At 44.3% G+C, this 16,703-nt stretch overlaps 1 protein-coding gene across 2 annotated transcripts in view; it reads right to left on the reverse strand.

Moving 5' to 3' along the window:
- The window catches only part of PSMD6 (proteasome 26S subunit, non-ATPase 6), a 38,279-nt gene extending 26,924 nt beyond the window's left edge, over positions 1-11,355 (reverse strand). Inside the window, exons 1-3 of one of the 2 annotated variants that reach the window (XM_029601024.1) lie at positions 10,974-11,355; positions 9,524-9,590; positions 4,440-4,645 (exon numbers count right to left, since the gene is read on the reverse strand). In XM_029601024.1, the coding sequence (XP_029456884.1) occupies positions 4,440-4,645; positions 9,524-9,545 (228 nt within the window). In that variant the 5' untranslated portion in view covers positions 9,546-9,590; positions 10,974-11,355. The remainder of the gene's footprint in view (positions 1-4,439; positions 4,646-9,523; positions 9,591-10,973) is intronic. The other variant, XM_029601023.1, reaches the window with a different exon arrangement.
- Positions 11,356-16,703: the final 5,348 nt, after the last annotated feature.

Below are 16,703 nucleotides of genomic sequence, written 5' to 3' on the forward strand. Positions count from 1 at the left end.
GTACGTGTGATGAGCGGAATCGGTGGAAAAGCATACTCAGCGGTTCTGTCCATGGTATGAGAAAAGCATCCTGGGCGTCCCTACAGGGACTGGGCCACACGGAGCAAAAGCGGGCCACGTTCCGGTTGAATTTGGTGGCGAAGAGGTCTATCGAGGGTCTTCCCCACTTGTGGAAGAGAGTTTCCGCCACCTCGTGATGGAGGGACCATTCGTGTGGGTGGAACACTCGACTCAATTTGTCCGCTTGAGTGTTGGCAATGCCGGGTAGATAAGTAGCTTGTAACTGAATGGAGTGACTGTTGGCCCACTTGAAGATGGTGAGGGCCTCTTTGCATAGGATCCAAGAGCCCGATCCTCCGTGTTTGTTGATGTAGAACATGGCTACTTGATTGTCCGTATACACCATTACCCGGTGACCTTGGAGGTGAGCAACAAAGGTTCTGAGGGCGTATCGTATCGGTCGTAGTTCCAGGAAGTTGATTTGGTAGGACTGCTCCTGTCTGGTCCCTTGACCTTGAGTTTGTAGGTGTTTGAGATGTGCTACCCATCCTTTGCGGGAGGCATCTGTGGTGAGTACTGCATTGTGTGGGAGCAGGATAAACGGGGCGCCCCTGGTGAGTGTTGAGCGTTGTAGCCACCAGTCTAGTTCTTGGACCATGCGCTTCGTTAAGCGTAGTTTGTATGTCAACGGCTGTGAATGTTGTTTCCACTGTCTTCTTGAGATCCTACTGAATCTGCCGCACATGGAGACGTGTATTGGACACTGTGTGAATCGATGCCACCATATGCCCCAGGACGACACCTGATGGGCGGATGGGAATGGGGTAAGCTTGAGACGGCGAAAAAGGTGGCGCATAGTGGACCGTCTGTCCTGTGGCAGGAACACTCTGTTTCACAGTGTCCAGGCAGGCCCCTATGAATTGAAGTCATTGAGACGGTTGCAGGTGGGATTTCTGGTAGTTGACTACTAGACCCAATTTGTTGAGGCAAGTTATTGTGTCATGGAGGTGTTGGTGGAGTGTGCTTTGGGTGGAAGCCACTATTAGCCAATCGTCGAGATAAGTTAATATTATTATGCCTTGCTGTCTGAGAAACGCCACCACCACTGCCATGCACTTGGTGAACACACGGGGGTGCTGTTGAGAGACCAAAGGGGAGCACCTTGAATTGGAAAGATAGGTATTGCCAGGAGGAAGGATGCATTGGAATATGTGTATGCATCCTTGAGGTCTATCGAACACATCCATGCATTGGGTTGGATCAGAGGTAAGATGGCCTTTAGTGATATCATCTTGAACTTTTCTTTGGCAATGTATTTGTTGAGGTCCCGGAGATCCAGGATGGGACGGAGATCCCCCGATTTCTTGGGTATGAGGAAATAGGGGGGAGTAGAACCCTGTGTTCTGATGAGATGGAGGAATGCATTGAATTGCCCTTTGCTGTAACAGGGTGGAAACTTCTCTTTCCAAGAGGGTGAGATTGGTCTTGGTCCCTCTGAATGATAAGTGAGGGAGTTGAGGTAGAGAGGGAAAAGGGATTCGGTAGCAGAGACGAACAATGTCCAGTACTCACTGATCCATCGTGATGGCCCGCCAATGTTGGACGTTCATCTGTATGCCCCCTGCTAACACCTTCTCTGATGGCGGCGTGGGTGTAGTTAAAAAGACTGGGCCGGTGTATTGGAGGTTGCCGGCTGTTGAGTCTGTTGGCGTTGTGGGCGGGGACGACCCCTTCGAATTTGTGAAGGCTGGATCTGTGGCATAACCTGAGGTTGGTAAGGAGCAGGTCTGTATGACGCATACGGGTGGTTTGCTCTCCGGTGGAAAGTCTGCCTCCTAGGGGGGGAGCATAAAATCTGCATGTCGAGAAGTATGGTTGTGGGGCGGTGAGCGACTGGACTGCCACTGACTGTTCTTTAAGTTGGGCTATAGTCTCCTGGAATCTGGTACCAAACAAACTGTCTCCCTTACAGGGTAAGTTAGCTAATTTGTCGTGTACGTCGCCCCTGATGGAACTTGCTCGAAGCCAGGCCATACATCGTGCTGCGATCAACGCTGCAGAGGTACGCGAGGAGGCTTCAAATCCTTCATAAACTGTTCGCAAGAGATGCCTGGTGGCCTCCTCCATGTCTTGGATTAGTTCCGGGGCTTCAGAAGGGGGGTTCCGAAACTTGGGACATGTCCTTTACGCGTTGGATCAACTCGTAGATGTACTGTACTATGTAAAATTGATGATGGTTGATCCTGGCTGCCAGCATTGAAGACTGGAAAGCTCGCTTTGCAAAGTCATCCAAGGATCGCAGGTCCCTCCCCGGGGGTGCTGCAGAGTGAAGTTTGGATTTTTTGGCCCTCGCCATGGCGGACTCCATGACAATGGAAGCATGCGGTAATTGAGTAGTAGCATAATACGGGGACGGTTGCATCTTATAATTGAGGTCAGTCTTTCGAGACACCGCCGGGAGTGTGAAGGGTGTCTCCCAGGATTTTTCCAGAACTGAATTGAGTACCTCATGTGTGGGTAGCGCGGTGGGTTCTGATGGTAGGTCAACAATCTTTAAGAGGCCAAGGGTGTTGGCCCTCAGGTCCGGCACCTTTTGGATTTGTATGTTGAGCGCCTTGCCCATCTTATCCAAAAACTTTGGATCTGTTAAATCCTCCGGTAGGGCGTAAGGTTCCACAGGTCCCTCTCCCGGGTCGGAGGGGTAGCCATGGAGGAATCAGAGGACGTAGTAGAGACCACCGGAGAGACTGGTCGAACGATGGGCTCTGGTGCGGGTGGTACCCCTGGTGACTGATGGAATTGGGCCCGCGGAGATGGTGACCTGGATCTTGTGGGCGACTTGTGAGTAGAGGGATGTGGAGATTGTCCCTCCCCGCTCGACGAGGAACCAGGCATATGGAAGGAAGCTTGCATGATCTCATAGAAGCCTGAGAGATCCATGGACAAATTAAAGAAAGCCTCTTTTGTTTGAGGAGGCATCGGAGGGCGAGGCGAAGCAGAGGAGCGTCCCGGTGGTACAGCCGCTTTGAGGATGTCCGAGTCTGGCAGTGGTGAGAGATTAGGGTCGCCCGGGCAGCCTTTGATAATTTTCATTTTTTCAAGAGGGGCTCCTGTAGCACATCCCCTGTGGACCTGTGATGTGACGCAGAGGAGAGGTCTGAGAAAACTTGCAGGGATGGCGAGGAAGATCCCAAGGACACAGATGTAACATGTGGGTGTGCCTCGCTCTCGGATTGGGGGAATGACCCGGAGCAGCTTGGATGTGCACTAGTCGACGCCCCCCCCCCCCCCCCCCCCCGTTTTTCTGTTGGCTGCGTCGTTCTGTAAGCAGCTTTCAGTCCCGGCATCGATGCCTGCGTTGCTGGCGCCGGGAGCAGACGTATGGGAGACATCCTGTGTGTTTTCAAGTGCTCCTGCGTTGATATGCGCCGTGGGTGCGTTGATTGTTTCGTCGGTGTCGTCGACGCATGTTTCCTTTTCTTATGCTTCTCCGCGGCGGGCGCCATCTTCGAGGTTCGCTTCTGCATTGGTGTTGCGTCGAGCGTTGCTAGACCAGGTGCGCCATGCGTCGGCACAGATGAAGATGCGCCATGTCTCGGTGCCGAGAGAGCGCCCTGCGTCTGCGCCAGTAAGGCGCTTCGCGGCGCAGGCGTGCCATGCGGCTTGACCGAAGCCTCGGTTTGCGGCGCGGGCTTTTTGATTGCCTGGCTCACCGACGCCGTTGACGCATCACCATGATGGTCGGCGCATTTTTGTTCTTTCATTTTCAGACGAATGTTGTTGTTTTTGTAGTTTTTTAATCTTCAGAGCCGAGGAGGGTCTGAAGCTCTGCGTGCAATCCCGCGCGCAGAAAAACAGACTGAGGAGAGTCGATTCCAGCGCGGGAACTCACGCGCAGCCACAGAGCAAAGCTCTGACATCACTTTGAAGCTCTGCCTCCCGGGCCTGATTGACAGTTCCCATGACAGCATGGCTAATTCAGCCCTGCTATCGATGGGAAATTTATCTTGACATCATGTTAATCAGTACAATTTAACAAAATGGAGTCAATTCACTGGGTCTGTGCTTTTGTTCCACTGTTGGAAACAGGATGCTGGGCTTGATGGACCCTCAATCTGACCCAGTATGGTAATTTCTTATGTTTGAATACATGAAACATGGTTTTAATGCATTTTACTTCAGGCTATAAGGCAACAAAAAGATGAACATTTTGGAAGGGGCACAGACTTTCTATGCCTACTGTAGTTTATTAACCCATTGTTTCATGTGGAAAAATTGAAAAACCCATGCCAATCAATTATGGACATATGATAAAGCACTTAATGACAAATATTTTCAAAAACCATTCTATACATCCAGATCCATGTATATTTACCAAGATACTTAATGAATATATAACTCTTTGACTAAAATAAATTGCAGAAAGTAAACAAACTTGCCTTGTCCCCAATCCGACACAAGTACTCTGCTCTTGCCATCATTGCATCACGGATTTCACTTTCTCCTAAATTTTTTTCTGCATCTTCAAGTTCATCATCAAGTCTTTTTAACTCTTCTTCATTAGCTTTTTTCATTTTACTTAACAGGTCAGTATCTACTACCCAGTCAAGCTGTTTACAAAGTCCTTCATAATATGGTGCCATATCTGAAAAATACAATTACTGTATTCACATTTGACCCATAAATCTAGGAATTGTACAATTTGTTTTACATATTTGATCTTTAAATGTAAAGGACTACCAGAAATAAGGAAAATGCCTTGAAATTGTACTTTGTATACCTACAAAGTTTTTATAACAATTCATTTATTTTCATAAATCACTTATTTTACAAAATATATCTGATCCTACTAGTTTTCCTAGCATGTTGTAAAACTATGTTCCAAGAAAACTATTTTGAATATTTGAAGTAAATTGCTTCAGATAAGGATCAATACCAGGGCTGGCTGATGTCTGTGTGTGAGTGATTATGGGAGTGGTTTTAGGTAGTTGGAATCTCAGTAACATTTTAATAAAACTAAATTTGCTGTTTGATTAACATTTTTGAATTTGGTGTTTAAACATATACACACACACACACATAATTTAATCTATTATTAATATCTATATGTTATAGGTTATATGCTAAATGCTATATGTTATACGTTATATGTTAAGAAACGTTGTTCCATGTAACGCCATTTGTGCGAAAGTTTTGTTATATGTAAACCGACCTGATTCGATACTTGTATTGAGAATGTCGGTATATAAAAATCCGAAATAAAATAAATATATACACACACATTATAAGATACAAATGTGTTGGTTATTTTTGAGTTGCTTTTTAAACTGTTTCTCTACGTGGTTCTTATAGGACTATTAGAGTTCTGGTGCCTTAGTGCCATGTAGTTTTTTTCTACTTGACATGTGAATATTCTGTCTGATACATATATATGATTAAAGGATTTCTGCAATAAACTGATTTTTTATTTTTACTATACATAAGCTTTTTTGAGGAAGTTAAGTGTTTTTACCCCACTCTTTAGAGTGTATTTTTTCTTATACATAATGGGGCGGATTTTCAGAGCCCTGCTCGCGTAAATCCGCCCAAAACCGGGCGGATTTACGCGAGCAGGGCCCTGCGCGCCGGTGAGCCTATTTTACATAGGCTCACCGGCGCGCGCAGAACCCCGGGACTCGTGTAAGTCCCGGGGGTTTCGGAGTGGGCGTGTCGGGAGGCGTGTCGGGGGCGGGGCCGGAGCACGCGGCGTTGCGGGGGCGGGTACGGGGGCGTGGCTACGGCCCGGGGGCGTGGCCACGCCCTCCGTACCCGCCCCCGACACGCCTCCCGACACGCCCACTCCCGGAGGGAGGCGTAAATCCCCCGACAAAGGTAGGATGGGGGTTTAGACAGGGCCGGGCGGGTGGGTTAGGTAGGGGAAGGGAGGGGAAGGCAAAGGAAAGTTCCCTTCTAGGCCGCTCCGATTTCGGAGCGGCCTAGGAGGGAACGGGGGTAGGCAGCGCGGCTCGGCGCGCGCAGGCTATACGAAATCGATAGCCTTGCGCGCGCCGATCCAGGATTTTAGCCGATACGCGCGACTACGCGCGTATCTACTAAAATCCAGCGTACTTTTGTTTGCGCCTGGAGCGCAAACAAAAGTAGGCTGTTCGCGCTCGTCTGAAAATCTACCCCATTAAGCACTGGTTAGTGATACATATTGCCTGATCTTTTTGGTATATCTATATATATCTATAGAAAGAGAGAGAGCGCACCAGATAATATGTAATCATATAAGATGCTCAATAAACAAGCAGAAAAACATTCCAAAGGACTGGACAAAAAAAAGCACAGATCTTGTTGATATGGTATTAACAGAATTTTTTTATTAATCATTCACAAAAAAATTAAAATAAATGAACACCTTATTGTTAACAAATGTGGCACAAACAAAATCATGTGACCCTTATACAAAGAAGTATTGATAATGTCAATGCTTGGCCATCATGGCACAATTACTTTCAAGTAGACCTAAGTATGTTACAACAATAATGAAAACGAAAACCATTTAAACACGAGATTTGCTTTACCTTGACAAATACAATGACAATGTGGAAAGTACAAAAAATGAGCAGCCAGGGTATTATCCAAAAAGTGCTTGCAATAAATCAGAAAACAAATAGATAAGGTTTCCCTCCGTGGTATGGTTCAATTGCCCAGACAAGGCCCTTGCTTCGCCAAAATCGGCTTCCTCAGGGGGAACCCCTGGTATACAAAAGACTCGATGGTCTTTGGTAGCTTCTCATCTAACAGGGAAAGAAACCAAGAGTATGTGAGCTAAAATGCCAATTGACTTGTTAATTACTGATGAATTGCCTACTGGTGCAGAAGTTTCAAATAATCGGGACGACAGAGCGCACTGTTAGCCTGCTCTTGGATGCGCGTTTTCCCTTACCCCTTATTCAGTAAGGGGCGGAAAACATGCGTCCAACCCGTGGCACCTAATAGCATTTGCATGTTGAGGGCCCTATTAGGTATGCGCGTGGGATACAGTAAGTAAAATGTGCAGCCAAGCCGCACATTTTACTCTAAGAAATTAGCGCCTACCCAAAGGTAAGCGCTAGTTTCTGCTGGCACCGGGAAAGTGCACAGAAAAGCAGTAAAAAAAAATTAAAATTGGGCCGGTGGCTGTCGGGCCGAAAACCGGACGCTCAATTTTGCCAGCATCCGGTTTCCAAGCCCGTGGCTGTCAGCGGGCTCGAGAACCGACGCTAGCAAAATTGAGCGTCGGCTGTCAAACCCGCTGACAGCCGCTGCTCTGGGTCAAAAGGAGGCGCTAGGGACGCGTCTCTAGCATCCCTAGCGCCTCCTTTTGCCCGTTTCTACCGCACCACCTCATTTACATACTGCATCGCGTGCACCGGCAAGTTGCCGGTGCGCGTGCCGGGAGAGCGGGCGTTCGTCCGCTCTCCCGCGTTTTTACTGAATCGGCCTGAAAGTGAGTAGAAAGGTTACTGAACATCAAGTGGCCAATTAGAGTGCAGAGAAAACAGAAACAGACTTAACTCAACATGCTGAAGGAATGAGACAGTCAGGCAAGGAGAAACGCGCATCTCAATAAAAATCCACTGTGTCTGAAACACAGGCAGACCCCCCCCTCTTCAGGCTGCCTCATGATAAGGATCACAATTGAAAATGTATATACAGTGGCTAAGCCTTCCTCCCGCTGTGCATTCTCACAGGCAGGAACTCATAACACCCAGGAGGAACACCTTACCTATTTGAGTAGTCAGTCTATTATCCAAGCACTTATTGGATAATAGACTGACTACTCATTTTTTGTCCTTTCCAACATTGTCATGTATTTTTTCAAGGTAAAGCATATCTCGTGCTTAAACAGTTTTCGTATTCATTATTGCTGTAACATACTTAGGTCTACTTGAAAGTAATTGTGCCATGATGACCCAGCATTGACAACAAATGTATTAGCCCTCATGCCACAGGAGTGCACAGTCTGCAACTGATTCATGTTTAACTTATCAATACTTATTTGTCTAAGGGTCACATGATTGTTTGTGCCAGATTTGTTAATGTTAAGGAGTTCATTTATTTTAATTTTATTTTTCAGTGAATGATTAATAAATATTTCTGTTTTAATTAATACCATATCAACAATATTAGTACTCTTTTGTCCATTCCTTTGGAATGTTTTTCTGCTTATTTACTGAGCACCTTCTATGATTACATATTTAAGATAATAAAAAACAATTTTATTCAAAAGTTATCCATGTTAAAGTACGTGAGCACTGCCTGTTATAGTCAATTTAAAACAATCAAATATAGTACAATGTGTATTTGTTTAACAAATAATTCTAGGATTCAATCTAATAGAAGCTCAAAACGTGGGCAAAAAATGTATTACAAAATAGTTATTTAACAGTCAGATGTCTGTCAAATCTTCATTACATATGACTGTATCAATCATTAGTGTACATGTACAAAACCACATTACATGTTAATGTATTACATAAAGCACATTTAAATAGATTGTGTATATCTTTGTGGCCATACAAAAATACTGGTCCTAAAAAACAAAGCGGAAGCCGATCCAAGATAGCTGCACAGTGATAAAAACGAAGAAAGGGATCGGTACATAAAAGGACAAGATTTAATAAAAGTCCTTTTATATACCGATCCCATACAAACAAAGAGATGACAAACTATGGTATGTGATGTCCTGGGTTAACAGATAACAAGCCCCAACAAGGCCCTTGTTTCGCCAGTAAAGGTTTCCTCAGGGGGAACCCAGGCACAGTGGACACCATACAGAATCTATTTCGTATATTACATTTGAACTATATGTGAACTATGGCAGGCCCTGTTTACTACTATGTTGAATATGTTGTCACTATCTGGGAGAGGTGGCTACGAAATCTAAAGTGCTGTGAATGACACACTCCAACTATTGTTGAGAGAAAATTCTCTGGACACTAATTTGAATAGGGCAACTTTGCTTGAACAATTATGTCAAAATTTGCCATGTTTCTATGCCAAAAACAGTCAATCTAGAAGCCAAGATGAAAAGAAAGAGAAGCTATAAGCTGGTATAGCCGCTCGCACAGTGTGGCAGCAGAGCAGCAGATATCAGTATACTTTGCAAAATTTTAACCACATAACACAGAAGCCTCATTCTGATTCCTGCACACAATCCGGTAGATGGAGGAAGGCCGCAGCTGTGATACTTCTATGAGCCTAGTTATGCTATATTTGATTGTTTTAAATTGGCTATTAACAGGCAGTGCTTACTTATTCTGACATGGATAACTTCTGAATAAAATTTGTATTATCTTTACATTAGTGTATTTTTCCCTTTTGGGGTTTCTCTAGTAAATAACAGTAGCGATAATCTGACTTCTAATTTTACAGTATGAAGTACCATCACAGGGATGGTACTTCCAGAGCATAAAGTGACTGTAGAAGCTCACAAGTACCACAGTTCCCCATAACAAAATCTGTATATAAGGATTTTGACAATAAAATCAATTACCATATGTTTTATGTATGTTCATTGTATTATGAATGTGATTTTGTTTTCTGCTGCAAGTATTTCAGATCTGCAGATTATAAATTTTCATTAATAGCAAATAACAACAACAACTACTACTACTTGAAATCCAACCACTTTACAACCATACAGGCCAATACAGAACGGCGCTCTTGGCTGCGCGCACCATTAGCCCCTGTTTGGTCGCGCGTTTTTGACACGCTATTACCTCTTATACAGTAAGGGGTATTAATAGCACGAGGAAAACGTGTGTCCAACCCCCCAAAAACTAATAGCGCCCGCAACATGCAAATGCATGTTGATGGGCCTATTAGTTATTCCCACGCGATATAGAAAGTAAAACGTGCAGCCAAGCTGCACATTTTACTCTCAGACAGGCAGGAGTTAATTTCGACTGGCACAGGGAAAGTGTACAGAAAAACAGAAAAAACTGCTTTTCTGTACACCCTCCGACTTAATATCATAGCAATATTTTTTGGGAGGCCCCAAAAATGAAAATTTAAAAAAAAAAAATAAAAAATCTGCCCGCAGGTTGGAAGACGGATGCTCAGTTTTGCCGGCATCCGTTTTCCGAACCCGTGGCTGTCAGTAGGTTCGAGAACCGCTGCCGGTAAAATTGAGCGTCTGCTATCAAACCCGCTGCCGTCCCTAGCGCCTCCTTTTACCGTGGGCCCTAACTTGCATATCTTTATTTACTGAATTGCGCGCCCAGGAGAGTGGCCTGGGTGCGGCCCAATATAGAGGGAAAAAACCCCCTAAATACACAATCATCATTTTTCTTATAATTTTGCCAAAAAATGGCTATTTCGTTCACACTTTCAGAGCAACCACAGATATTTTTGAAGAGTTCCAAAATACTAAGTATGGTTATAAACTTTAAAAATGTACTATTAAGGATGAGATCATTGATGACTGAATTGATAAATGACGCAGGAAATAAAGGTGACAGACACGATAAAGGTGTCATCACTATGGCAATGGGAACCTGAAAATTATCTGATAGAGCTCCATATTGTGATTTATGGAAACGGAACATGAATCATCAGTCCGTTATGTCTCATATAACTCCCTACCTGACACATCGCGCAACCGTGACTCAGCAGGCTGGAAAGTCATAATCTCACCTACGAAAAATGTATTTCCCCCCCTCAAGTAACAACTTGAGCCCTCTTTCCACTTCCTTCTTGAAATTTGCTTCCCACCCTCCAAGGAGAAAGAGGTTGAGGGTCACAGACCATCTCTCTCCGCTCTGCGAAAAGAAATAACCCACAGAGAAAAAAACAGCAACCCGCGTCTCTCCTCCCTAGGACCCCTGCTGAAAGTAGAAGTGCGCCGCACCCATCTGGCACAGGCCTCGGGGGCAGCGGATAACTCGAGGCCGGGATTCTAGTTGAGGCCCGCATGACTGTGCAGTTCCGGGGAAGGCACTCACTGTTCTGCCGGACAGCATCCATCAGCTCCTGCTTCACCACCGAGTCCCCGAACGGCGTGCCGAGGCTCAGCAGGAATTTGAGCTGCGCAATTCGCAGGTCCGGGTTCTTCGGCAGCCCCTCCTCTTCCAGATTCTCCAGAGGCATCTCGGCGGCGTGGAGAGAGCGGGGCTGCCTCCTATTACCGGGCCGCGACTCAGTCAAATCAGGGAAGCAAAGCCGTCGGGCCTGACAGGAAGCTACATCACAGCGTACATCCGACGAACCCGAGAAAGCAGGGGTGGAGCACGCAAGAGCCTGTTCCTGCACAGCGCCACCTGCCGTAGTCAAGGAAACCATGGAGAGAAAGACAGAGCGGGGAAACAAGTCAACTACGCATGCGGAATTCATCCCAGAAAAGCATCACGTCCTACATCCTGGGCGGGCTCGCACGCTGGCTGCAACAATCGAGAGCGAAAGAGAGAACGCACATGTGGCAACAGCTTCCAGTGTAGCGCCCCCTGCCGTATGGCCTGCAAAATGGAAGACTGTGCGGCCGCGCATGCGGCCTTCCCTCAACGCGCAGCGCCATCTGCTGCGGTCGGGAGGTAGGGCGTGAGGTGGATTTAAGCGAAAGCTACCGTAAAAAGGGCTAGTCCTGTAAAAAAAAAAAAAACCCCAAAAAACAGAGCTATCTGTCATTTTTTTTCATTTCAGCAAAATTTGTAGGGCATTATAAAACTGAACTAGTAATTATAGCACAAGATTGTAAGAAAAGGTAGATTTTGAATATGACTTTTCCAGATTTGGCCTGCCAGCAAAAAGACACAATTAATAACCTATATGATTGTTGTTATGACTGAACTATATACGTATAAAAACGTATGTGTATATCTAATAGCGCTTGATAAATGATATAGTAGTAGTAAAAAAACCCCGAAACTTTTGACTGAATCCGCAATTCAGTTTGTGAGTTGAGACACTACTTCTTGAAACTGAGTTTTTATATGGCTAATTTAAGCATAGGGAAAAAGTAAAGCAAACGATAACCACAGAAAATAATAAAATTATCTTCAAATTATCTTCCAAAATTGTAACCAAAAACTGTTGAATGAATCTTGCCTATATGGTATCTCATAAGGCAGTCAAAACCACATCATTTAGCACCAACAGATCTTAGTACAAACTGTTGCGCCCATTAACACGGGTGAGAAGTTTGTTCTCCTGCGCATTCGCAGCATGTCGGTCAGAGCTCTCCCATCCATGCATGTGCGGCACGGCATGTCGGTCAGAGCTCTCTGGGCCACGCATGCGCGGCATGTCGGTCAGAGCTGCTGCCTTCTGCGCATTCGCGGCATGTCGGTCCGAGCTCATCTATATTGATGATGATGATGATAGGACTAAGATTACAATCATCTGACAATATATGTAGTTTCTTGCAATGAAGAACAAACTTGCTAGCCATCTGGATAGACCATCACTAATAGCACAGAGCATTAATTTAACAAAAGGAAATCTTGCCTTACAAATCTGTTAAATTCTTTTGAAATGGTTAACAAATATAGACAAGGGTGAGTCGATTTTTATAGAGTATATGGATGTTAAGATATTTGACAAAGACCCTCATGAGAGACTCCTCAAGAAATTAAAAAGTCATAGGATAGGAGGCAATATGTTATTGTGGATTGGTAACTGGCTAAAGGATAGGAAACAAAGAGTAGGTCATTTCTCTCAATAGAGAAAGGAAAGTACTGAAGTGCCTCAGAGATCTGTATTGGGGCCAGTGTTTTTTAAAATATTTATAAATAAGAACATAAGATATGCCATACTGCGTCACACCAAGTCCAGTATCCTGTCTCCAACAGTGGCCAATCCAAGTCACAAGTACCTGTAAAGTACTCAAACATTAAATAGACCCCATGCTACTAATGCTGGCCACAAGCAGTGGTTATTCCCTATTGCCTATTGATTAATAGTAGTTTATTGACTTCTCCAGGAAATTATCCAAACCATTTTTAAACCCAACTACACTAGCTGCCTTAACCACATCCTCTGGCAATGAATTCCTAGAGCTTAGTTGTGAGTTGAGTGAAAAATAATTTTCTCTGATTTGTTTTAAATGTTCTGCTTGCTAACTTAATGGAATAGCCCTAGTCTGTGTATTACCAAAAAAGTAAATAACCATTTCACATTTACCTGTTCAAGTCTTTTCATGATTTTGTAGACCTCTATCATATCCCTCTCAGCAGTTTCTTCTCCAGACTGAATAGCCCTAACCTCTTTAGCCTTTTCTCATAAGGGAGCCATTCTATACCCTTTATCATTTTGGTCACTCTTCTTTCTATATACTTTCTCTAGTGCAAGGGTGGGTGGAAGGGAGGGAAAGACACAAACCCTTTTGGCTAGCTTTTTGTAACAAACACACAAACTAAGCTTTTTCCTACCTTTTGGCTAGTTTTTTATAACTAACACACACACACTAAAGAATATACCCCAATAGTTTACCTCTCTCCAAAACTTTTTAATTTCTAAAATGTCCCAAAGCAATATTTATCAGTCCTCTTCAGCCACCAGGAAGATGATCCCCCTCCTCTCGAGCTCCCACTGGATTGTGATCTGGAACAGGAAGAGAAGAGTGAGGTGATCAAATTAAAGATAATACAAAATGATTCAATGTCATTAGATCACAAATTGATTACGAGAAATTGCAAGAGGACTTTGAGAGACTGGGGGATTGGGCATCTAAATGGAAGATAAAATGTAATGTGGACAAGTTCAAACTAAACTGAGACCCCGAGGAAGAAATATTATTCTGCACCATGCTTTCTGGCAGTAGCAATAACAGTTGTCACTGTCAGACTTCTGAAAGGCAGCATCCTCCTGTTCTCTTGCTTCCTCCTACAGCCTCTGGAAACTACCTCTGGTCATTTATGCTTAATAAAATAATTCTTTTCAGTTGTTTCCTTCATGCACTCATGGTATGCCTTTCATAACATTATCGAGAGCTAGCTTTTCTATCAGCGTCCAAACTGAGCTTCCAGAAAGGAGTTCAAATCACACAAGTCTGTTTGGAAGGAAAGAAAATATTACCTTAGTTTCCTCAGTCTATTCTGTTCTCTGTTACCTGATTTTGTAACTGTTCTAGTAGGCAGACCTTACATAATATTTCAGTTGTCTTTGGTTAACTTGGTATGCAGATACAGAATACTACCACACTCCTACAAGAGGGTTTATTCCTTGGATATAACAACTAACAACAACAGTGTTTTTCCCGATTTGTAAATCTTGATACTTTTCTGCAAAGTTGCATCCCTTCTACTGGGACACATGGTAAAATGAAAATATAAAGTTACATGAATGAGGAATTATGCAGAACTATTCATTGTCTGGATGCAGAATGGCACAGAAAATACATAGGCCTACATTTCCTTCTCACAAAATACTCTCACTGCTCAGTTGTGAATGAACTACTTTTGCTGTAATAAAAGCAAAGTTACTGTAATATACATAATATGGCAATTAACAGTAGCATTCTTCTCCCTGCAGAGGTGGGGGAAATAAACCATTACATTATTACTCCATGAAATAATACTTTTCTCCTAGAAAAAGGAAAAAGCATAACTCATCACTTAAATACTTACAAGTACATTTTAAAAGGAGCGCACGTGTGCCCAAAAACAAGAATACATTCAAGTACACATGTATCATTTAAAATGATCCCTACCGTGCATACTCAAGTGACAGGACAGAGAGAGAGAGACAGACAATCTGACACTATATATCTCCCACTGTAAGAGGAGCACTTTCAACTCAGGGTGGGTTTTGTTCTACTTTGGATTCAGGTTCATGTTCAGGTTCCCCAAACAGGGAAATGGTGATTTTCTTTATTAGTGAAGAGGTATCCTTAAGGGAATTTGAGGATTTGTGCCATTGTGACTGTGGACCCTTAGCCGAGGGGGAGTTGGCGCTACCTTCAGGGAAGAGCCCCGCAGGTCCCCACCATTGGCAGGCTGAGCTGACTGAAGCAGGGGCCCAAATGGAGCTTCACCAATACCAGCCCTCATTCCCCTTAGATTGAGCCCTCGGGTGCCAGGCAGCCCTGACTGTACTTAGGCGTGGGCCTCTGTGGAGGTGAAGATCTGTCACATAGAAGAGGTTACAGGCCAGCATGGAGAAAGAGTCAGGGCAAGCAGTGGTTGAGACAGGCAGCAGGCGAGTGGAGTCAAGTTCAGGCTGTGGTCAGAGACAGGTGGAGTTCACTCAGTGTCGTGGATCAGGCAGAGATCTGGGAAGGCAAAGCTCAATCAGTAATGATGAACAGGCAGTGGTCAGGGGCAAGCGGAGGTTAAGCAGCATCGAAGTCGAATCCAAGGTCAAACCAGAAGTTCAATCCGATGAGATGAGGGATGAAGAATTGGAAGGAGGATGAGGGACCACAGGAGCCAGATGAGATGCTGAAGACAGACAAGGGAAGACTGACCACGAATATAAGAACTCAGAAGACAAACCAGACTGCCAAGGAACCAGGAACAGTACATGGAACTCAGGAAAGATTCACAGTGGAATCAGGAAGCAAGGATCAGGGATCAGGAACCAGGAACACAAAGGCAAAGCACTTCTCCAACAGAGTCAACCTATTGCCGAGGCTTTGAAGGGACGTCCAGGAAGGTCTTAAATACCGAGTAGACTATGATGTCATCAGGAGGCACTTCTGCCAGATTACTACCTCTGGCCCTTTAAATTGCCAGCAGTTGGCATGCACGTGCCCTAAGGGGATCAGGGCCAGGAACGGCAGCATCCTGCTGCAAGTGCTGCACCGAATGCTGTTGGGCCATTGTGCGGCCTGCTGCCACGTCGAGAGGAGGAGGCCGGTGCTGGGTCACTGGAGGGCTCTGCGGGTAGAGATAAGAGCACAGTCTGTGGGACAGATCTGTGGGCCGCCGAATGCAACAATCTGATGATTCTTTAGGGCTGATTTTTCTACGTCTCTTCTTTTCTCGGTCAGTACAGGTGCTGTTATCAGATAATGTGAGTAATTTTGGAGACCCCATCCCAAAAGGGCCTGTAGCCTCAACTATTTGGGTTCCCATCTCCAAGATGGCAGCAAATGTACTAGGGGTTTGTAATTCCCCAATCTTTCAAACAAAACTTTTTGACATGCTTCTTATTGCAGTATTACCAGTATCCATTTCTGCCTCTCTTGGCAGTCGTGGCATTCTAATCTGAAATGTGAGTTGAATGCATGGGGTTTCCTGTGTGTTGCTTTCACTTGTCTGAGTCTGATATTGGCTGTCTTGGATCCATGCTGACATTGACGTTAGAGGCATGTCCATATGGGTGTTTGATCTGCTTTGGGTAAATGTGCATAAAATCGCTGCTGGGTTTTTTGGTCTTTATCTACCTTCATTTCTATTTTATTTTATTTTTTAATTTTGTATTTATTTGTTCAGAAATACAGAAACATATTTCAAAATAATTTCAGTCCATACAGACATTTTAAAGAAAAGAAAAAGTCTTAATTTAGACCACAATCTTGTGCAAAGTGGGGGAGAACTATGATAAGGGAGTCACAAGGAAATATTAATCTTTCATCAGATTATGCATAACAAGCTTGAATATTACCATTTTAACCATACTATAGGTCTAGTTTAACTTGATCCTCTATGGGGGAGGATGTTAACCTTACCTTCTTCCTAGAGTCTAGGAATACTCTAAATTGTTCAGGGGCATTAAAAATATACACATCTTTATTA

Source organism: Rhinatrema bivittatum, chromosome 4, assembly GCF_901001135.1.
Source record: "Rhinatrema bivittatum chromosome 4, aRhiBiv1.1, whole genome shotgun sequence".
Lineage (NCBI taxonomy): Eukaryota > Metazoa > Chordata > Amphibia > Gymnophiona > Rhinatrematidae > Rhinatrema > Rhinatrema bivittatum.